This window comes from Dipodomys ordii, unplaced genomic scaffold (genome assembly GCF_000151885.1).
Source record: "Dipodomys ordii isolate 6190 unplaced genomic scaffold, Dord_2.0 Scaffold97, whole genome shotgun sequence".
NCBI classification, from domain to species: domain Eukaryota; kingdom Metazoa; phylum Chordata; class Mammalia; order Rodentia; family Heteromyidae; genus Dipodomys; species Dipodomys ordii.
Genome location: NW_012267313.1, coordinates 5,460,228 through 5,484,929, shown reverse-complemented (window position 1 = coordinate 5,484,929; position 24,702 = coordinate 5,460,228). Strand labels below are relative to the sequence as shown.

At 35.3% G+C, this 24,702-nt stretch overlaps 1 protein-coding gene across 1 annotated transcript in view; it reads right to left on the bottom strand.

Moving 5' to 3' along the window:
- Enpp1 (ectonucleotide pyrophosphatase/phosphodiesterase 1) overlaps positions 1–24,702 on the bottom strand; it is a 76,081-nt gene that overhangs the window by 8,882 nt on the left and 42,497 nt on the right. Inside the window, exons 8-24 of the mRNA XM_013026781.1 lie at positions 24,063–24,123; positions 20,574–20,671; positions 18,513–18,592; positions 18,263–18,382; positions 16,488–16,597; positions 16,050–16,115; positions 15,680–15,752; positions 12,831–12,939; positions 11,493–11,624; positions 10,485–10,516; positions 8,908–9,035; positions 7,857–7,926; positions 7,085–7,172; positions 5,505–5,674; positions 4,594–4,645; positions 2,159–2,313; positions 438–567 (exon numbers count right to left, since the gene is read on the bottom strand). Of these exons, the coding sequence (XP_012882235.1) occupies positions 438–567; positions 2,159–2,313; positions 4,594–4,645; positions 5,505–5,674; positions 7,085–7,172; positions 7,857–7,926; positions 8,908–9,035; positions 10,485–10,516; positions 11,493–11,624; positions 12,831–12,939; positions 15,680–15,752; positions 16,050–16,115; positions 16,488–16,597; positions 18,263–18,382; positions 18,513–18,592; positions 20,574–20,671; positions 24,063–24,123 (1,674 nt within the window). The remainder of the gene's footprint in view (positions 1–437; positions 568–2,158; positions 2,314–4,593; positions 4,646–5,504; positions 5,675–7,084; positions 7,173–7,856; positions 7,927–8,907; positions 9,036–10,484; positions 10,517–11,492; positions 11,625–12,830; positions 12,940–15,679; positions 15,753–16,049; positions 16,116–16,487; positions 16,598–18,262; positions 18,383–18,512; positions 18,593–20,573; positions 20,672–24,062; positions 24,124–24,702) is intronic.

Sequence of the window (24,702 nt, the reverse complement as noted above, 5' to 3'; positions counted from 1 at the left end):
GAACTCCAATGCATCCTTCCACTGTCACTGAGCCTTCTCAGATTGCTTCATAGCAAAACAGATCAGAAAGGTGAAGAGTATTTCACCAACAGTAGAGATCATTTACCACCCCCACAAATAAAAGGGCTTATAAAAGTCAAGTTTTAAGCATTTTAATGCTTTCTCTAATAATTACATTACTAATGCTCAGTATTACAATAACGTGTGATATTCTCTTTTCCATTGCTTGCTTAATTTATTAAGTTATTTATTGGTGCAGGTGGTAGTTATCTATTACAGCTTTATTTATTTATAACTGTCACACACATATGCCAGACAAACTCTCCACCACTGAGCTACACCCACAGGCTTATAGGAAAGCTCTATAAACAAGAAAAAAGGCAAAAAGGAAGCAAAAGAAGAAGAGGGAAGGGAAGGTTAGGGAGGCAGGTACTTACGTGGTGGAGCAAGGAAGCCATAACTCACTTTAGCATTATTTTTATAGAAAGAACATTTATGGATGGGACTAAGAGAAATTCGAAGGTCCTGGAAGAGGCAGTTGGAAAAGTTGTCTGTAGAGAAACTGTCCTAAAGAACAAAAAGACAATAGCTATCAGGCTTACATGTAGGAAATTACTTGGTGAATAAAGGTAAACTACATTATATATAATGGGTTTCTCATTAGCTGGCCACAACTTTCACTATTTTTTCCATCACTTTTCTCCTGGGATATTCATCGATTCTTTACAATGTCAAGGATATTGCTTATGTCACTTCTGTGCAAGTATCTTCTTCTTGTTATACTGTACTAACTCAGGGCCTGGACACTGTCCCTAAGCTTCTTTCTTCCTCACGGCTAACACTCTACCTTGTGAGCCATAGACATCTACTTCTGGCTCATTTGGTGGTTAATTGTAGATAAAAGTCCCATGGACAGTCCTGCTTAGGCTGGCTTTGAATTTCAATCCTCATAGCTCAGCCTCTTGAGTACCTAGGATTATACATGTGAGCCACCAGTGTCCCAGCATTTTTGATATTTTATCTACCCTGTTTAAGTATTGCATGTAATAAACACTGGGTTTTAGACAGTGTAGTCTACCTTCCAATTCCAATATAGCCAAAAATCACTGGGAGAAGGAAACACAGCTACTGAAAAGTGACGTAAAACCCTTAGGGATAGTGATGGCTATGAATTCAAGCATTGCCATTACATAAGAAAACTCATAATTGAGACAGAATCAATGACCACCACAGTAAGGTATCACGTAACAAGGAATTCCTAGGATGAGGTGCCTACAAAGTCATGGAGAACACAACACACTACAAAATCAAGTAAAAAAAAAATAGAGGAGATTTAACACGGTATCCAAATATTGTTTTAAAAAACCAAAAAGTACATATTCCAGAAACTACATCAACACAGAGATTGCATATATACACACAGTTCCCTATCTTTTTATTTAGCAAGCTAAATAGTAACAGTCACCATTTTATTCGTTAAATCTAACTGCTATGCTCATGCAGTTCTCTCAAGTATCTTTGAGGGCATCCCACAGCTTGTCCATCACTGTTAGGGTCTAAGTCTGATCTGTCTAGTTTTAAAGTTCAGTATTATTTCAGATCTCCTCCTCTTTCTTCATTCATTATCCTCTTTCCACCACAGGGCCAGGGCTGGATTGAGGGAGAATATTTTAGGATATTTGTTCTTACACCTGTCAGGGCCCAGCTCGCCTGGTGTTTGAGGAACAGGGAAAAGTGATGAATGAACTGTAGCCTGAGCTAGGGACCTACTGTAGATGGCATATGCAGTGTGTGGATGGAGGTATGTCGGCTTCCCCATAGTGAGGAGCCCCTTAGACTTGAGAAGCTGACAGAACTATTTGTGTTTACGTAGCTAATATGTATTTAGAAATCAATAATTGTGACTCCCTGTGAAATTTGACTTTTTCTAAAATTATAAATCAGAATCCTCAATATTAGAGTTTTATAGAAGGAGCTTCCACAGGTAATGACACATCAGATACTATAGCCTAATTTTTCTGACTCCCTGTTCGGATTTACTCTACTTTGGAAACTGACAGTAGACACAAGAATAACAGCGAAAGACTATGCTTTCAATCATTTGCTTGATGAGAGTATAAAATTGCCAAACATAGCATAGGAGGTGATAAATACTTGCATTTCTGTGCACAGTATAGGAGGTCCAAAGGGGCATGAGGAGGTCATGGCTGTATCCACTCACAAACTGGCTCTGATAAAGAAGACAGATGCTGGGTCTCCCTTGCACAGCCTTAGGTCTCCCGTAGGGAAGCGTGCCACGGGCAATAGTCTTCTCTTGGGTTAGACAGGGAAAATGGAATTACTATTAAACGCAGTTAGTGTGCATTATATAAACACTCTACTAACCATCTCCTGCACTTAGCTATACTAAACATTATTCTAACTGTATAACACAATTACACACAGAATTAGGTATTTTTCTGTTTCTCTTAGTAACTACACATTTTATTATATGGACATTACTGTCGTATGCATATATACAAGTCTTTCAGACAGTGGTCCATGAATAAAAAGATATAAATTTAAAAAACACAATTATAAGCAGCAGAACCATAAACAATTAACAAAACAGAATGGCTTGCTGAAACTCTGACTTCATACTGAAAGATCAGTGAGCAAACAGGGTAATGCAAGAAGACAACTACATAGAATTGCTAGAAATTCTACCATCTTGGGACTTAGGTTACCAAAAAATTCTTTAATATATTTTTAAAAGCATTCTTTTTTTTGTCAGTCTTGGGGCTTGAACTCTGGGCTTGGGTGCTATCCCTCAGCTCTTCAGCTCAAGGCGAGCACTCTACCACTTGAGCCACAAGCCACTTGCGGGTTTCTAGTGGTTTATTGGAGATAAGAGTCTCACTGACTTTCCTGCTCGGGCTGGCTTTAAACTGTGATCCTCAGATCTCAGCCTCCTGAGTAGCTAGGATTATAGGCATGAGCCACTGGCACCTAGTTGAAAAGTATTCTTTTTTTGTGGTACTGGGGTTGATCTCAGATCCACTCAGCTGATGGGCTACCCTTTGAGCCACACCTCCAGCACTATATTACTTTCATTACTTATACTTCAAGACACACTGCAGAAAACATAAAATGTGAAATCCAGAAGCAGAGATTCAGAATAAAAATTGTGAGACTAAACTGAATGAAGCAGTAACAACAGAAACATTGTTTACTAGTCTTATATCTCTCCACTAAGATTATATATTTGTTTTACCAATGAGGAAATAACACTCTATAGGAAATTTTAAAAAATAACTTTCTATGGACATGTACTTCCTCAATCAAATTCAAATCCAAATTCAAACCCAATTCTGAAACTGTCTTCCTCTACCCCAATACTTTGGGAATAAAAAGATTTCTCTAAGCAGGGCACAGCTCAGTCCTGTGATCCTAGAGACTTGAAAGTCTGAGTTGAAGAGAATCATGGACCAAACCCACTCCGGGCAAACAGTCTGAGACCCCCATCTCAGTGGAAAAAGCGGCGGAGTGCGGTGGCATGCACCTGACATCCCAGCTACAGCAGGAAGTATACACAGGATGATTTTGGTTCAATTCAGCCCAGGTAGAAAGTCAGAGTCTATCTCAAGAGACTGCCAAAACAAAATGCCCTGGAAATGTGGCTCAAGCAATATTTCTGCCTAGCAAATACAAAGACATGAGTTCAAATATCAATACCACAAAAACAAACAAAAACTCTCTCTAATCCCAACACTTAAGAGATTCACAGATTTACAGTATGGGTTTTAAATAGGAAACTTCAAGTCAGGATTAATGTAGAATTTATGCTTTGAAAAAATTACACATAGAAACATTAAAAATATCAAGTAACTCCAAGATTTGAGACTGTATCAGAATGACTAAGAACATACAAGTCCAATTGAAAACTTTCAATTTACCAGACAGTCTTAATTTTGATTCAAAAGTTAGAAACAGTCCAGACACTGGTGGCTAACATCTGTAGTCCTAGTTACTCAGGAGGGCTAAGATCTGAACATTCTGATTCAAAGCCAGCCAAGGCAGAAAAGCCTGAGGGACTCCAATTAGCCAACAAAAACCAGGAAGTAAAGGTGTGGTTCCAGTGTTAGATCGCCAGTCTTGCATGCAAAAAGGTAAATGAGTGTGTGAGCCCCCAAATTCAAGCCCCAGTACCAGCACCAAAAAAAAAAAGTTATGAAGAAATGTTCCATAGCTACATCATTTATAACCTCTTATGAATCAGATAGGTGAGACAGAAATTTAAAAATCATTTTAAGTGAAAATCTAAGGCTTTACTATGTACCTGTACCCATCTTAACATTTTTCAAAGACTTCCATACTGTTCATAGTGACTCAGCTTCCACTAAACTTACCCACTATACAATAACCTTCTATCCTGACTTCTGACTTTCCAGAACATCAGGCAGAGAAAGCTCTGTTTTTCAGATGGCTGCCCATTATATTTTTTTTATTTTACTGATTATTCCTAAATAAGTCCCCAAACCAGTTGTCTGCAGCTCATACTATTAACAAAAAGTCTTGCTCCCACCACCCATGGGTGAGAGTAATATGCCTTACCTTCTGCTGTGGTCAGATTAAACCGTGTCTGAAAATCCACAATCGGCAGAATCTACAAAGATTTATGAAATTATTTGTAACCTTAAGTGTTATGGTTTAATTTTGTAACATGCAATATCAACAGGGTAATTAATCCCAGATAGAACAAGGAGGAAAAGGTACAATTCTTTCATACATAACAGGTTTTTCTTCTTTAATAAAGAGGAAAACGAAGGAGGAATCATACTTGCAAAAGACAAATTGTCAGCAGAAGCATATCAGTAGTAATTGTAATATAAACCCTGGTTTATAATTAGTATACTCATCAGTCTTTCTATCAGCTTAAATCAAGCCTAAAACAAAACAGAAAAACAGGAAACTGAAAATTTCCAATTTCTGTCTTTATGGATGTTCTCAATCTGTTTCACACTTTGCCAGGGATTTTTACCTTCTATTAAGATAGCTGCAACATGACCAGTTATATAAAAAGGCTATTGAACTCCTGTGATGACAGGAGTAAAAGAAGAACAGTGTCATATACCCATTTATTCCAAAAATATTTCCTGCCCTAAATTTACAATAAATGGGGTTACATTTTAGAGAAGGAGCACTGTGATAGTTTTATTCTGTGCTAGAAACCTGGCTGCTATGATAATAGCCATCTCCAGGATTGCAAGCACTCAAAGTTCTTCTAGAATTCTCTCCCCTCCTGCCTCAAGTCAGCATAGTAGCATGGAATCAAAACAGCTAAAACTGGAAGAAGCGAGAGAAAGAAAAATAAGTAATAGAAGGCTTGCATGTGTCCAAAGACCTAAAGATGAATGTATACATGTTCCATAAGTAGTCTCCCTACAGCTGATGTGCTTTAATTGCATGTGGAGTTCTCTCATACATGCTGCACACACTATGCTAAGCTCTCCAACGATACTCACCACAGGGTCACAGGAGCAGCCAAGGTTATCTCGGGAGGTTCCTGAGATGGGGCACTGCATTAGGGGGTGTGCTTCTTTGGGATGTGTTGGGGTATACACAGGATTTTTTAAAAGGTGGTTAAGACTTCCATGAGTTCCATTATTAGGAGCTGGGGTCAAATTCAGTAAATCTGTATGATTTCAAGAGTGATAGTTACTTAGAAAGTTTCAAAACCAAATAAATAGGAGATTATATTATGGTTTTTACTTTTTGTAACAATATACATGAGTTCTTTAGTCTCCAACTAAAATAAAATTTTCAAACCCTCTTTGCTTTTAGACTATTTATAGATAGGCTCTCTTAATAGAAATACTGATCTACAGGCTGTATTTCTCTATGAAAATTTCTCAATTTTAAGATTTATACTAACTGCAATACCACCTATTGCATCAGACACATGCCAGTGATTGTGCTAATATATTTTTTCTTATTTTTATCTTCAAAACACGTTTTAAAAGTTATCATCAATATTTGGTAGATGAATCATGAAAGTGTTTGATTAGGCACAAGGCCTCAAGGCTACTAAAATACTAGGACTAGGGGACTAGGATTCTAAAACCAGTTTTGTTTGAGACTAAGATGAATGCTTTTAATAATAATATCAGTAACAGAGTTATATAAGTACACATTATTACATAAGTACATAATAAAGATTTTATTTCAGAATTACTATATGGCAGGCACTGTCTAGGTGCTTGAGCTATATTAGGTCATTTAAAGTTTACAGGCTCCAACTAAAAGAGGCTAGACATACTAAGATTTTGGAAATGCCTACTATCATTATCAGAAAAAGAAAAAATATTTTAGACCCCATAATAAAAGTAATAACTCAGGGGCTGGGAAGGTGGCTCAGTGGTAGAGTGCTTGCTTTGCATTCATGAGGCCCTGGATTTGATTCCTCAGCACCACATAAGCAGAAAAAGCCAGAAGTGGCACTGTGGCTCATGGTAGAGCCTTAGCCTTGAGCTGAAGAGCTGAGGAACAGCACCCAGGCCCAGAGTTCAGGTCCCACGACCAACAAAAAAAAAGTACTAACTCAGAAGATACAGACTAAACAGATACAGACTAAACACTATGACTGTGGGATCAGAAGGCTCTTGGTTCTAAGCTTGGCTTTATTAACCTACATTGGAAAAAAGAAAAGAATATGCCCAATGAATCCTCCTTTGTCTACTAGGTTGACAGTGCCATCCTCTCACTAGCACTGCTACCTTGCATTCCACATAGTCTATTCAAGTTTCACTGCCCCCAAACCAAGACTCTTACCTAAGAGTCATATCTAGCCAGGGGCATTCGCAGTATATAGATGACCCTATGGTGAGTGCTAGACTTTACCTGTATAGGTGACCTAGTGGGAAACCAGGTATAGTAAGATGGTGGTATATATGGTGGTATAGTAAGATGGTGGCATTTTGTTTCAGTCTCAGAACAGGAAGAAAGTGAAAAAGCAAGTGTCTGTTTTCCTCACCATCATCTCAATAAAAATGCCCATCATGTCATCTACTTTTGATAATCTTCTGTTTTCTGTTCATATACTTACCACACATTAAGTTATAAACTTCAATATTTTCAAAGGTGTCAACTTCAATGCCATGCTTGAATCCTGGTCCATAGCCAATGAAGAGGGCCTGGAATGGAAAATTAACAGCCTATCAGTTCAGTTCACGCATGTATATATCTGGTCAAAAACTTTACATTATCTACATTGTACATAAATAAACTGGTTATGTTGAAATAAATCAGAAATTTCATTCCAGTGGCCTTTATGGGATATTGTTTTAAGCTTTGCTGTACAAATAAGGACATCTAGAATATTTCTATTAGTTTTACTATAACCTTTGATTTAATGATAAGAACAGAATAGACAACGAAATCTTTCAGCTATGAAATGGGATATATCCCACTTAGTTCAAGTCTATTGTAAGAAAATTAGATAATAATAATAATAATAAAATACATTTGGAAAATTTTAAACTGCTAGATAAATATAAGGTGTTACCTTTCAGATATAACTATGATACATTTTTATCTATTAAATCACTTGTTTTCTTTTACCATGGTGCACAAATAGATGCAAAATAATTATTAAAAACTTTGTAAGGAGATATGCTAGAAGGCAAATGTCTATGGAAACATGAATAGAAAATATTAATAAAATCCTTTAATATCTAAAGAAACATAACTCTATCAAAATATTTCATTAATTTATGTTCAAGACATAAAATCACAGTCTATACTTTAAAGTATTAAACTTTATATACCAGTTTTTCTTAAGATTAATATTATTTTTTAACTATAAAAGGTTTACTCACTTGCATATTTGAAAAGACATTGTCAGACCCATGAAATCCATATCCACAATATTTCCTTTCTGATGGATTCCTAATTTTGATATACAATAATGTAAAGTCTGTTGTAGAATATACTTGATAATAATTCCATTGTTTTCATTAATAAAGAACTAGTAATTACTTCGTTAAACTAACATAAAGTAAATTAAAAACATTTGGCTTTGGAACACCGAATTTTTCTCCTGGATAACATATTGCTGAGAGTTATCCATGAAGTGACCAACAATTAGCCACAAAATATGTGGCTTTGAATTCTGACTATGCTGTAAACTAGGTGTGACTTCACACAATTTAGTTACCTTCATTGAGTTCAATTCCTTATGTAGGTCATTTGTAAAAACTCAATGAGATTGTCTAAAGCAAAGTCTTGGGATATATTCATTACTACTTTCCCAATGAGAATAAGAATAGCCTTCCTTTGATCGTCTTCTAAACATGAAGAGCACAACTCACTAAGAGGAGTGGAAAAAGTATAATTCTATTGCCTAAATCCTCTCCACTACTTAGGTTTTGCTTAATAGGGATATTTATCATAACTGGCTTCCTGACAAATATCAAAACGCTAATGATCAAAATTTTAAATATCAATAATATTAATCATCCAAATAATTTGATAATTTGCTGAATGTACCCACAAAGTGAAGTAGATTGACGGATTCATATAAAAAGAATGGAAAACTGTATAATATAGCTGCCATATTAGTATAAAATGCTTTCACTAATTATTAGACTGCAAAATATTATTACACATAATTGTGAATTGTAGAAAAGGTGCACAGTCAAATAGTAAAAGATCTAGAAAGGGTATCAGGGTACAATTCATGGATCCTGTCAAACATCCCATAAAAAGGAATCATCCACTCAAAATATTTACAGGCCAACCATGAGAAGTCCTGGGTAAGAGTGAAGACAATGAGATAGGGACAGTTTTCTCATTGTTTGATCGGGCCCAATGATTATCTTGAGTCATAACAGACTTGGTTAACTTTGCCTGGGAGTTGTCCAAACTTACAATGCAAGTTGCCACTGTGGGTCCATATAGAATGTCAATGGTTCGATCCTGTCACTTTTAGCAAAATGTAAACGCTTGGGTAAGAAGTGTTTCAGATAAGGCTTGAAGTGCTGGTTTGGTTCCCGGCACTGAAATTGCAATGGGTAAACAACAAACAAAACTGTTATCCCCACATTAGTGGAAGTCCAATGTTCTCTTGAAAACCCTTTCTAACTCTTATGGTTTTTTTCCCCTGTCCAACAAGCCACAGATGGAAAAAATAAGTTCTTGCTACTTATATAATATATAAGTGAATATCACAAGCTAGTTGAATTTTTTCTTGAATGACATTAATATTGAATCACTAGGTTATATTAGAGTTACAATTGATGATTCTATTTTCAAATACCTTATTAAATGCAACTGTAAAGTTTTCTTTAAAACTTACAGTCTTGGGCTGGGAAGGTGGCTCAGTGGTAGAGTGCATGCCTTACATGCCTGAGGCCCTGGGTTCAATTCCTCAGCACCACATAAGCAAAAAGAAAAAAGCCGGAAGTGGTAATGTGGCTCAAGTGGTAGAGCGCTAGCCTTGAGCTGAAGAGCTGAGGGACAGTGCCCAGGCCCAGAGTTCAGGCCCCATGACCAGACCCCCCAAAAAAATAAAATAAATAAAATAAAACTTACAGTCTTAAAGATCAAGTTCAAACTGTTTATATGTAACTCAGAATTAGGACAAGATCTTGTGTAAAATGTAAGCATTAGCTGGGTGCCAGTGGCTCACACTTATAATTCTAGTTACTCAGGAGGCTGTGATCTGAGGATCACAATTCAAAGACAGACTGAGCAGGAAAGTCCATGAGACTCTTATCTCCAATTAATCACCCAAAGGCCAGAAGTAGAGCTGTGGCTCAAGTGGTAGGGTGCTAACCTTGCACAAAAAAGTCTAAGGATAAGTAGGGCACTGATGGCACATGCCTATAATCCTAGCTACTTAGGAGGCTGAGATCTGAGGATCATGGGTCAAAGCCAGCCTGGGAGGGAGACTTGTCTCCAATAAACCACCAGAAAACCAGAAATGAAGCTATGGCTCAAGAGGTAGAGCACTTGCCTTGAGCTGAAGAGCTGAGGGACAGCACCCAGGCTCAGAGTTCAAGCCCCACGACAGACCAAAAAAAAAAAAAAATCTAAGGACAGCAACCAGGCTCTGAGTTCAAGCTCCATGACCAGCAAAAAATAAAAATAAATGGAAACATTAATAAAACAAAGCAAAGAGAGGACACTGGGTGTGTAGCTCAGCTTAGCAAGTAGGACTGCAGGAGTGGGAAAGGAAGAAAATACTAACTGTGTTTATGGTGGTATGTCTTTCTAGGTTCTCTTTCTATATTTGTTTGTTTAATTGTTTCTGGGACTTTGAAAATTAGTACTTTTACATGTTTGCCCAAACTCTCAAAAATTCTAATTGTATAATCCCAAGAATGGATACTGAACCTTCACTCTAAATACATATATATATATATATATATATATATATATATATATATATATATATATTACATGAAACTAAAAATAACTAAATGATGAAAAAATAAAATACTCACAGAAAGATTTCTGGCAATGTTTTCATAATTAACTGGAAGGGACAATACAAAAATGTACAATGTTAAGACTCAAGCCTATAAAATTTGAATACCTAATCAAATTACAAAGAGTTCATTTACTGAGTCATTGCATATTAGCCAGTGAAATGAATAGAACAGATCCTTAAGAGCTGCCCTGAAACACACCTGAGAAATACTCATATTCTTAAATGAAAATGCAAGCTACAGAACATCTAGTTCATTCATATGCCTTCCCATTCAAATTCTACTCATTTAACCGTCCATTCATCCACACATCCATCTCTGTTCATCCAAACAGCCATTTATCCATCTAATAGTTATGCATATATTCAGATAGATCTCGCATGATTCCAATGTACAAAATAAAAACAGATGTGTTTTAAATATATACAGTATGTTCCCAACTTAATAGCGGTTGTCTCTAGCGAGGAAAAATGCATTGTGAAGTAGGGAAACTTATTATGGACACTTATTTTTTACCATATATACTTCAATAGACAATGCAAAGTTTGGAATTTCCAAATATGAGTGGTACAGGGAGAGAGAACAAACAATTTAAATAGTAAGCTCAGTAGATTTATCTAGTGTACTTTGTGCTATACATCACTATCTTTACTTTCTAAATTTCCTTTTATTAAATTTAGGGAATTATTTGGATGAATGGTAATTTATCTGGACACATATATATTGTGTATATATACATAAATGAATAAAATTGATATATAAATTTAGTTTGGGAAACTTGAGAGTCTGTCTAGCTAAGACACCATCCTTGGCTATCAAGTGAGGTCAAGACATAGTTCATGGCCTATCTGAGCTACAGAGAAAATACTTGTCTTGAAAAAAATAAAAAAATTAATGTAGAAAAGATCCATACTGGAGATTTAATCATGATATTTTGATCTCCTTTAGTGTAGACATAAAATGATTTAGAGAATCATATTCTTAATATAACTACATCCAAACTTACTGCAGAGATACACTTACATGAATAGTATTTATCTGGGACATCAGAAGGTCTCAATCGAGCAGCAGGTCCATAGACAACTTTAATATTTTTAACATCTCCTAAATACTTATTCAGGTATACATACTTCTTACAACTGCCTTGTTCCATGCCTAGGGGAAAAAAAAACCCACAGTGCATACTGCAACTTCAATAAAGAATTTAACACATGAAGCAGAATATCTTTCATTCCCAGGAATTATTTAACTACATATGAGCTTAGCACTCAGATTCAATTGAACACCTGATAATTAAGACACATAATTTCAACTATACCCACCAATTCACAATTGTGTGAGTGTGTGTGTGTGTGTGTGTGAGAGAGAGAGAGAGAGAGAGAGAGAGAGAGAGCACATTTGTGTGTCTGTGTGTGCACAAGCACCAGTTGGGGCTTGAAACTCAGGGTCTGAGTACTGCCTGTTAGCTTTTTCACTCGAGACAGGTACCACTAGAACAATAATTCTACTTCCTGCTTTCTGGTGGTTAACTGAGTCACACAAACTTTCCTGCATGAGCTGACTTCAAACCATGATTTCCAGATATCAGCCTCTTGAGTAGCTAGAATTACAGGTGTGAGTCACTGGAGTTCAGCTCCAACAATTCACTTTTGCAAAATATTTTCTTCTCCCTTCATCCCAAATTACCTTAGTGTTTCTTATTTATGTATGATAATACATAATAGGTATGATAATACCCTTGTCAATAAAGGAGAATGTCTTAACACAGTTTTAAGCAACTGTTTGCTCAAAATCAATGGAGATTCTCTGCCTCAGTCTCACTACAGAATTGGAGCTTTCTTAGCCAATAATATCTTCAGACTTTCTATAATTATTTCTGAAGCAAACAGCAGCATTAAAAGCATAAGCAAACAGAGATTGCTTTCTACTTTCTTATATGGACTTCACTTCTTTAAGTACTAAAGCTATTTGTAATTGAGTCAACAAGACTACCTTATAAACTACTATCAGAATTAATACATAGTCCCTAAATTCCTATGTATCATATTGAAGCAAATTAAAGAGGCACATAACAATCTTCTCCAATTAAATCTAATATTGATTTACCAAAAGTTAATACTGAAAAAATTATTATAACCTGGCAAATCCTGACATAGGCTTTTCACCCTTCAGAATACAGATTGTCAGGTTTCTGTGAGTACTGTGTCTTGTTTGTTTGGATACTGACTTTTTGTCCTAAATACTTTTCAAAAGAAACACTTTTAAAAATGCATGGTCTATGCAGAGGAAATCATGAAACAAATCAAATAAACCTTTGGTAATATGATTTAACCAGAATAAAATGATATAAATTCAGATTACCATGATCTGAAAGAAGGATGAGGTTCAGGCACTTGTCCAAGTTCAGCTCTTTCAGACCATCCATCAACATGCCCACCATGCTGTCAACCCTCTGCAAGGCTTTGATGACCTGGAAGGGAAATCAGTCTCATATGACACATTCTATACTAACAGCTAAGGCTATGCAAAGCTATCTCGATTAGAAAAAAAATAAGTAAATGTTCAGCAAATGCAACTAGAATAAAGTAGTTCCATTGGGCCAAAACTGTTCAGATCAAAAGCATGAAAAACAGTAAACAACTTCTAATCATTTGCAGTGGAAGGGTCCAAATTCCCTATTTCTCAACCATAAACTGGATAAGCAATAATAGTTCATCTGGTTAGCTTTCTCTCTCCAGTTACACTAGACCAAATTTAAGTCAAAATAATACTAGCTCCATACTAGTGTTTAGCCATAAACCAATCATTATTTGTTACCACTTTATATTTTATAATCAATTTCATCTTGAACTTTCTGATCATTTAAGGAAGCAACTGTAAGCATATTTCTTAATTTTCAAAAGTGTCAAAATATTCATGAAATGATTCTTACAGTCCATGAAATTAATTTTTTAACTTAGAAAACTCAAGAACAGAACTGTCACTGGTATAAATAAGAGGTTTCTTTGGACTTTCATTTTCCATGCTAAAACACAGGTCCTGAAATCCACATAAGAAAAGCATTTCAAGGAATCTTTTAACAAGGAAAATCTCACAAGGTAAAAGTTTTAGAAATGTATTCACCCAGCTCAGAAAGCAGAAGAGATTTTGTCTTTCCTATTTGTATTTCCTATATGTGGTACAGGAAATGTTGTTCTCTTTCTCATTTCTCCTGACTCTATTCTGTTATACTAATATAAACCCTTGTTAAAACCTGAGTCTTTTGAGACTCTCCTTTTGGGGAGATACCCTGAAATGCTTTTCATCAGTGGATCTCCATGAATCTGAGAGAACAAAGAAACTTCTCAACTATCCTCTGATGATAAGCAGAAGTGGGATTTGTGGTGTTAGGAAATATGAGAGTTTAATAGAATTTGCAAGTTAAGGAACATAATGTGAAAACTAATAGTCTCAAGTTTGAATGAAGACATGTCAGGAAAGCAGGCACTTTAGAAAATCACTAGTGAATTAATAAAGGACAGCACCCATTTTAACACTTGTAGAACCTGATAAACAATTGCAAAATGACCTTTGAAGGATTTGTTTTTGTTAATTGCTCCTGGAGCCAAAGGACCTAGACGTGAATGTAGGTGTCAGTGGTCAGAGGAAACAAATAAAAAATCACACTTGCTGCCTGGTCAGGTTATTAAAATAAACAAAATGCCTTTCTTATACCAGTTTTGAGAAAGCCAAGTTATTAAGCACATGTTTTTTTCTTACCCTGCTCTATCCAAGTGGTGGATCCAGACCAGATCCAAGGTTAGAAAAACAAAGGGAAACTGGTTTATGCAGATGTGAGGAAAATGAGCATGTTCTTTTCTCACTTCCTTTCTCTACTATTGCTTCAATACTCATTTAAAGTCAAGTAGACTAAACAGGGCTGCTAAAAAAAAAAAAAAAAAAAAAAGATTCACAAAGGCTATGCCAGGCCAGTCTACAGTCTGAACTCTGTGATAAAGAATCCTTGAGGCTATCCAGTCTGGTCCACCTGGGCAGGAGAATTAATACGAATCTGGTGGGGGAAGCCTTTAAGGAAGTTTGTGTTTGTGGTCTCTTAAACCTAAGAATCACTGGAGGAAAAATATTACTAGACCAGAGATTCTGACACAACCTATATCCCTTTTTATCATCACCAATGGTATTCACAGAGCCTGACTTTATATTTCTTTTCTTAGGTTATAGATAAAAGACATATGAGAAGGTAGATCAACTTAGGAATAAAAGGAAAGAAGCTTAAATCATTGTCTGTTCTACTATTTCCTGTGCACCACGATATAAAAATGATATGGCCATATAAAATTTTTGAAATCACTAAATTTGTTTTAAAGCACTATGCAGACAATAAAACTAGCCAGGAACTGGCTAAGTTCCATAGGATGCCAGGCCAAATGAGATGTTGCATTATGATCTGATAAATAAACTAGTTTCCTATCTTTTGTTCCCGAGCAACTATTCAATAATGCTAGCCAAGCTCCAGTGATTTATGCCTGTAATCCTAGCTACTCAGGAGGCTGAAATCTGAGAACCATGGTTCAAAGTCAAACCTAGGAGACTTTTATCTCCAATTAACCACCAAAAAGCAGAAGTGAAGCTGTGGCTCAAGTGGTAGAGTGCTAGCTTTGAGCAAAAAAAGCTCAGGAAAAGTGTCCAGGCTCTGAATTCAAGCCCCAAGACTGGCACACACAAAATTAAATCCTTATTTGTATATTTCTATAGTTTTGATTAAAAGTCACCTATCCTTCAAAGTCCCAGCTCTGTCATCAGCATGGTCGCTGGCAGCCAGAGATGTATTTCCTCAGTAGAAGGGTTAGTTAGGCAAGGCTACTTCTGCTACTTGACTCACATTCATCTGTATTTCCAAAGAAAGTTGAAATCTTGGCTATTTACAAGACTCTCTTATGAACACTCAAGGGTGTAGGCCAAAGGAGGATAAAGAATGAATAAAGAAATTTAAATTAAAAAAATATAGAGGTCCATTCATCAGTTCATCTAACACCAGGTAAAGGTAAGAAAAAAAATTTTTCCCAACACTTATTGTATTGAAAGTCCATTCTGCACAATAATTCACTCTTTCTAGAAATACTAGCCTCTTACAAAATGCTCTCATTTTGTAAAGGTTAGATAATACTCAGTCTAATAAAGTAATTACTGATTTAAAAAAATGTACTTACTTCACTGCTGACTGGTCCATAAGAATGACCTGAAGAATCTGGTTCTTCTAAATACAGAGTGTAAAAGTGTGGTCTAAATCAAACAGTATCAAAATGTAATATTTTACGAACACATTGAAAAACAAAATGGAAAAAATAATTCAAGAACTGATAGTTATTACAAGTTCTGTATCACTGTGGTAACAGTTCTAAACTTGCTGAGAAATAACTTACAGGTTTGGTATTCTTTAAAATGAAGCTGTAACAGTTCACAAAGAGTATGGATAAAACATTACAGACAGCAAAGTGTTGTAATCTACTTTTATTATTAAGCATATAATTTTTACAAGCCCAAAAGAGTATTGATAATAGAAATTAATTAACTACAAACCTTTCATCTCTAGGAAGTTGTAACCACTTTAGAACAGCTAAAATTCTTTCTTCAAATGGAACTGAACTAAAATTAAGAACAAACAAAATGAAACAAATACGTGGCAATTGTAAGGATTTTAAATATAATTGTTATACTTATTGAAAATAATACACTGATAAAGTCTGAGAAAGTGTTCTTATTACATCTCAGTCAATGGGTGTTTTAAAGCTAAGGACTCAATTAAAAAAAAAAAAAGAGAATGAGGGGAATTGAGCTGTCTTGTAATTCACATTTCTATCTCCTTATCATTATTTGGTGGTAATCAAAAATGTTTTAAATATTTAAGAATATGAAAATGTTAATTCCTCTGATTTACTCACCACATGTTACACGGGTGTATCAAATGGGCACAATATACCATATAAATATGACAAAATAAAGTTGATCTGCACCTACCCGTTATATACTTTATAGATGTCTGGAAGAATTCCATCAATTTTCACATCTGATCCTGGCCAAAAAAAGGTTCCAGACTTGAGGTTTTGATACTTAGCTGTGAGCCAAATCTGGAGAAGAGAAATAAAGGCAGTTAAGACGTATTACGGAATACCAGTGGTGCATGCTACTTAGGAGGCTGAGATCTGAGGATCATGGTTCAAAGCCAGCCTGGGCAGGAAATCCCATGACACTCTTATCTCCAGAAAACCACCAAAAACCCAGAAGTGGTGCTGTGGCTCACCTTGAGCTGAAGAGCTGAGGGACAGAGCCCAAGCCCAGAATTCAAGTCCCATGACCGATAAAAAAACAAACATGCAAGCATTCATAGCTTAGCAACACCAACTCATTCCTCATAAGAGTTAGAGTATGGCTGAGGTCACTCAGCTCTAGCAGTTAGACCACAATGCTCATATAATATCACAAACACAAACAGCAAACGAAAAAGAAATAAAAATGGATGCAAGTCAGTTGTCAACTCATGAAACTTTTTTGCATTTAGAAGCTAATCACTATTTGATAGGTTTCTCTCAAAAGAGAAAAATTCACAAGTATTCTTATCTTCAATTGGTGAACATCTTATAACTAACATTTATTAAGCAACTATTATACCTAGTCACAAGTGTGAATCGTATTCCTATAAGTACTCTATACTATTAATGTAGATAGTTTTCATAATAATCCTACAGGGTAGTGAAGTAATTATCTACACTGTAGATGAGAAAAGTGAAAGACATAATGACTTGCCCAAAATAATACAGCTTTAAATGACAGATGTAAAATCTGAATTCATAACCTACAAATTAAACACTAGGCCCCTCTTCTTTCTAAGAGGAATTATTGAGATGATCCAAATACACTCTATGTAATTATTATAACTTTTTAAAAGTAAATAAGGGAATACTTCCAAATTATAATTTTCAAAAACTTCTAAATTATCACATATATACAAATGAAAGTCAAGGCTTTCCTCTTTCAAAACAAAGTACTTTTATGTAGATCAAACTATTCCCTGATAATAGCTGTGTGTTTATGATATTTCAGTACATGTTTATAAAAGGGTAGTTCACATTTCTATCTCCTTATCATTATTTTGTGTTAATCAAAATGTTTTAAGTATTTAAGAAGATGAAAAATGTTAATTCCTCTGATTTACTCACTACATGTTATATAAGTGTATCAAATGAGCACAATATACTTTATATATATATATATATAAAATGAAGTAAATCTTTAAAAATTATTGCCACAAACTACTACTGTAAGATGAAGCAAGAACATAAATAAATAACCAAATAATTTGTCTCTGAAATAAATTACATGAACCAAATTTACATAATCATACAAACTGCATTTGTATGATTTCGGATCATTTAGGATGATTTAGGATGGCCAGTCTTTATCTCCACATACAAAAGTGTGGCTACAAACACAATAAAGATTGAAATAGATGAGAATAATGAAATTTTTGCGTGAATTCAGGGCCTCAAGCTCTCACTTGATCTTTGTAGCTCAAGGCTGGTATTCTACTTGAGTCACAACTCCACTTCAGCTGTTTGCAGGTTAATTGGATATTAGAGTCTCATGGACTTTTCTGCCTAGGCTGGCTATGAAACACAGTCTTTAGATCTCAGCCTCCTGAATAGCTAGAATTACAGGCATAAGTCACTAGGAACTGGCTGATAAAGTTATTATTTTAATATTTATTAACTTAAAGAAACAAGTAAAAAACTTACCGGCTGTCCTTTGTACCACTCAGGATTAAATTTCTCTTTACTCTTAAGTGAGAAGGAAGCATTCATTTTGGGATCATACATTTTATTGTCAATTATGCCATGGGATTCTGGATAAAGACCCTAAAAAAAGACAGAATAGAGACTGTACAACATATCATAAACAAGTTGCTTTTCTTTTCTGATTGGACATGTACTTATTCCATTGAAGAATGGATTAATTACATATGTAGAGTAGAAATACAGAGCTTACTGTGACAATGCTGTAGTGATTGGGAAAGGTTTTTGTTGGATATACAGGTCTCATGTTTCTAGTGTATGTTCCACAGTTTTCTAGAAAGAAAATAAAACCCATCTTTATTAAACACATATGATAATTTATTCACCACATTTAGCTTTCACAATACAACAGGCAAAATCACATAAAATAATTAACCCAGGGGTGATTTAGAACCTTATAACAATTCAGGATGAATTATAAAGCAACACGATGAATCCAGAGACAATAGTAAATGTAAGAATTACAGTTGAGAAAATTGTAACCAATAAGTGCAGTGTTTCTGTACTGAGTTGTTTAAAGCTGCTCCTGAGATCAGCTTGTATCTTTCCCACGGCTTTCCTAATGGTTCACAGTTCTAGACTACATCTCCCATTTACCCAATGCTAGGATTGAGGCTAACTACACACTGTTGTCTATGCAGGTACCTTCAGCTCTTTAATTTTGAACTGAGGATGCATGTTGTTGCCATGGAGACTCTCTCTTCTCAGCACAGTTAACAAAGGACTTTGAAGGCCTGGCCAAGCCCTTCAAAGCCCCCAGGCTTGCTGTTGAGAACAGACCATTTTCTGTGCAAGGTTATTGTCATGACAAATGAGTATTTATTATTTAAAAATCCAAACTTATCCAGGTAGAAATTTAAAATCTAAAACTTTAAAATTAAGACAAGCATAATGAGATCTAAATGCAGTTACTGAGAGTAATTTTAATATTTAAAACAACTGCATATATTCAATCCTAGAAAATAATATTTTACAACTCCACAAGAACATGAAGGTAATTGTATTCATCTACTCCCATTTCAGTCCAGTAGTACACAGTCGCTATGTAAACACTGACCACTGATAAGTAGTTCTTTTCTATAGATAAAATCCATAACTGACCTTTTTCCTGTTTAAATAATAATGACCTTTGAACTAATACTCACATTACTGGCTAGTTCATGTGATTTAAAACCTGTGTCAGTTTTTAAAAACATCCTACATCATCAGTAACTTGAAATATCCTATGTCATCCCTCATATTGTTGGCTATTTATGTGATTTTTAAACGTTGGCATCAGTTTTAAGAAACTATACTATTTCATTAGTGACATCTTATTTCATTCAATTAAGAATGTGATTGAGATTAAGAAACTGAAATGATACTTATTCAATGACACTGATAATACAACCATTAGCACTATTAGTCTGTATAAATATCATCATATCAGAAAAATCACAGCTTTTGAAATTCTGGGTTTTTTTAATTCATAAAACGTTTCTACAAAAAGACTCCTTCCTTAGAAAGGCCAAATCAAAGCTCAGCAAAGTAAAACACCAGTAAGTAGGTTCTTGAACAGGGTGGAGTGGAGTCAAGGGGTGAGGGGTGAACAAATGAAGAGGGGGAAGATGCAGTTAAGAACCCAAGGTATGGGGCTGGGAAGGTGGCTCAGTGGTAGAGCGCTTGCCTTGCATGCCTGAGACCCTGGGTTCGATTCCTCAGCACCACATAAGCAAAAAGAAAAAAGCCGGAAGTGGTGCTGTGGCTCAAGTGGTAGAGCGCTAGCCTTGAGCTGAAGAGCTGAGGGACAGTGCCCAGGCCCTGAGTTCAGGTCCCACGACCAGACCCCCCCCCCCAAAAAAAAAGAATCCAAGGCATATCCTCCAAAGGGAAAAAGAATGAAGGAAGGAGTGATTAGGGGAGGGAGGTGAGAGAGGGATGTGAGAATGTTGAAAGGGGCGACACTGTTCAAGATGTATTGCATTCATAAACTGCTTTGCTAAGTGGCAATGCCTTTGTACAACTATTAAAACATGTATGAAATGCTCAAGGATTGAAAAATCCTAACACAATTACATCTTAAAAGATTTAAAAAGCAGCTTTTGATGAATCATAATACTGAAGGACTAGAGCCTTATCATCCGGATCAACCACTAGGCATTGGAGAAGTTTGGTGAAACAGGTTTTGCCAGTACTTTTCCAAAAAAACACTGCCTCTCTAAGACTATCTCACCAAAATCGTGAACCTTAAGCAGTCAACTCTGAAGTTACTTACTCAGTTTGCTAATAACAGGAAGAAGTCCCCCCCAAGTGTGTAAATATTCTGCCCTGAATCCATCCAAGGAAAATAAGAGCACAGGAGGTGAGTCAAACCTGGGTAATGAGAAAGGGGAAAAAAATGTTTAAAGAGGGCACAAGAAGACACAGCAATAAAGATGTTCTCTGCTCCTGGCACAGGTCCAGGGAGGCTTTTCACTGAGCTCTGTACACTAACTAATCTTAAATAACTGACAAGGCAGCAAGAACACTCACAAAAGTTCTCTTACATACATTTATAATTATACACATGTTTTATAACTGCATAAAAACGTATCTATCATTAAACAGTAGTTACGAAGCTTTCATGCTATTGAATCAACATGTAGAGAACTTCATGCACAGTTCCTGCCATTTTAAAAGCTACACCAAATGCTATTAAAAATATGATAGGATACCCATAATCTGCTGGAAAATCAGTAGGATATCCAAAATTACATTTTTGTTTCTATTGTATATTTTCCTCAACAACCACTTTATGATATTGTCTCTCTACTATGACAAATGATACTTCATGCAGGGTAAGTTATAGACCATGTTTTGGTAGAGTTCTTTTTGCAGTATTGGGAATCAAAAATTGTGGCCCTGTTTATGTAAATATTCACCCCGTTAGCTATACCTTTAGCCTTATAGCTAGTTTTTTTGTTACTTTTATTTATATTTAGTATATATATATATATATATATATATATATTATTGTAAAGATACTGTACAGAGAGGTTACAGCTATTTGAGTAAGGTAATGAGTACATTTCCTATCCAGCATTGTTATCTCCTCCTTTTGTAAAGATGTAAATATCTAACACAGAAGCTTAGGAGATATTTTATATTCAAATATTTAAATAACAAAGAAACACTTTAATGCTAGAAATGATCACACACACACACACACACACACACACACACACACACAAAGATAATGTACATGGTGTAGAAATACAAAGAGACAAAAAAAAGCCCACACCTGATGATGTACTCGATAAAAGAGAGGCCCTACCACTGCCTGCTGGGTATCTGCCTATCCAAACAGTAGGTGCTGTTTTTGCTGAGTTTTTGCTGCTTCCAGTGACACTTGGTAGAGTAGTTTGACATCACCAGATAATTGTAAAAACTTTCTACACTTCACTCAGTGACATAAACTTTGAGATCATGAACTTATGTATCTTTTTCAACCCAACTTCCTACCTCCCTCCTATCCTCACACCCAAAGATAAAAAGCAACCCTACAAAAAAGGAGAACTCAGTTACACAATTGTCACTACTAGCGTCTGTAACACAGTGCCCTTAGGAGACTAGAGACCAGGCTGTATATCATGTCAGTGGTCCTTACTTTGTATAAAACTATTTCAATTCCTGTATTTTTCTTTTTTGCTGATAAGGGAGTTTAAACTAAGGACCTCCAGCTCATCCTGCTTGCTAACTCAGAACACCTCCAGCCAACTTTTTGCTGGTTAATTGAACATGAAATCTTACAAACCTTTCTACCCAGGCTGGCTTTGAACCAGTATCCTCGACATCTCAGCCTTGTGAATAGCTAAGATTAGAGATATAAACCACCATGTGTAAAACTATTTCTATTCAGTCAGCAGAAAACATATAAGTAGTTTAGGGAGCCATTAGGTAACTATTTAGTATAATTATGTCTATATTATTATAAATTGTAAAGTTTAGAATAGTATTTCTAAATTGTAATTATAAAGGAGTTATATTTTTCACTAATGTTTCCAACAGCACAATTGAAAAATAATGGTCACTATTGAACAGACAAAAGCCTACTATTTCTAGTATATTTCAGCAATTAAATACATCTCCTTAAAAAGACCCTTCTGGTGAGATTAGTATAGATTAATGGAATTTAGGTTTACCATTGTTACTTAAATTTTAAGCAAAAAAGGGTGCGGGAAGTTTGCTTAGTGCTACAGTGCTTGCCTTGCACACATGAGGCCCTGGGTTCAATTCCTCAGCACCACGTAAGCAGAAAAAGTGGCTCAAGTGGTAGAGCACTAGCCTTGAGGCTGAAGAGCTAAGGGACAGTGTCCAGGCCCCACAACTGGCAAAAAAAAAAGCAGTTCCCCATGCAGAAGAAAAACCACATATGACAAAAATGAATTACTTTTAGGAAAAAATGGGTTACAACACAGGTTTAAAATCTGTAAAAACTTGGTAAAACCATTATTTTAACTAGTTAAAAATATTTATTTTTATTTAAAAATATTTATTTATTTATATGAACTAGGTTTCAAGTAGAATAAATATATCTATCTCAAATACTTTCCAATCCATACAAATTCATTTTGATTGGCTTATATATGTAAGGTTCCGTATAAAATAACACTGAATATCCCAACTTCCCCAGGATGTGGGACTCAAACCCACAATCGGCAAAAGGAGATTCCCAATACTCAGTCAGGCTAGGAATCTTTATTAGCCACAGCAACTGCTCCCCACTATATCAGGACAATGAAGAATAGCATCCAAGCTCTATTATAGCTGGGTTTTAAAGCCACACACAGATGGGCAGGTGGGGGTGCACGTGATAGCAAACAGGTTTACAGAAGCAGAAATAGCAGTTAGTAAAACAGCAATTACAGTCTCAATAAGCAAAGCAGTAAGTTATCAACGCAAAAACCTCATTCCAAATTCCCCTTTGTTTCATTCCCAATAAAGTTTAGCTGACATTTACCAGAACACATCCCAAGCTTCTTACTTATCACACCCAAAATCAAACCAACTTCCAGGTTTTCCCAGTTCTTTCTGAGTTTCATTGTCATTCACTGCACTTAATTTGTTCAACTCTCTAATTTACTTTGAGTCTCTATCTCGGAGAATTTCCTTTAATAGTTATTCTGGAATTTCTCTCTACAAAGAGGTTCTGCCTTAAATGTTTTGTCCTATTTCTGCTAACTACATTGAATGTTCCCCTTTTCTTATTTTTCTTGGTTCTCACAATCATAAGAACAAAAGAGACAACAAGGGTTTTAAAAGTCCTCTAACATCCTCCTAACATGCTGCTGCATGTTACTTAACCCCCAATTACATAAATGTAAATATAAGATACAAAATATAAATACAAACACAAAAAATAATAAAAATGTAACAAAAAATAAAAATGTAAACTAATTGGCATCATTTCAACTCTCAAAACTCCAAATCAAAATACACAAACTTCCTTCCTAAAAAAGAAACCAAGCAGTCATGAATAGCATTATACACAGTATCTATGCCCTTTTCTAGTAGCTTTCAGAGTATGGGTCACTCTATAATGCTCTTTATCCCATCAGTGCCAAATACAAGATCTGACTATAAACAATCTTTAATGAAGTTATGATTGACTACTGTTTTTCACCTTCTAATTTCTAAAGAGAAAGAAATGTTTATTATAAGAAAGGAAATGCATATCTATATACATAAATACATATATACATAAGTATATATAATATATTCTTACTCTTCTGGACATTGTGGCTTATTAATGCTCTCACATGGTTCTTCTACCCAACTTTTCTTACCTAAAATATTTTCAAGAGATAAAATGAGGTAAATTAATTTAATAATGATAGTAATAATGATAGCAATTGCAAAGGTAATGAGACACATTAAGATAGATTGCCAAAACAAAATGGGTTGACAACATGATGCATGTTGAATTGGAGAAATAAAATGAATCAAGGGAGTTATTTTCAAAATAAAAATTAGTTGAGATCAGGAAGAAAAAGCCAATATATAATCACAGAACTAAAATATACTATACTCAGCTCTCTATCTGTATGTTCTAAAGCTATGAACTCAACTAACTGCAAAGCAAAAAAAAAAATATTGCATATGTCCTAAACATGAACAGATTTTGTTTGTTTTCATTACCTCCTAAATAATATAGCACAATTATTCACAAAGCATTTACACTGTAAGTATCATGGACCACTTAAATGGAAAGATCAACTGGATTTTGATATCCACAGAGGATCTAGAATCAAATCCTCATCTGATACAGAGGGAAGACTTTACTGTCTCTGTGAATACTCGCATACCTTTTTCATTTTCAAAAATCTTAATTTTTTAACTTCCAATCAATTTACAAAATCTCTGCC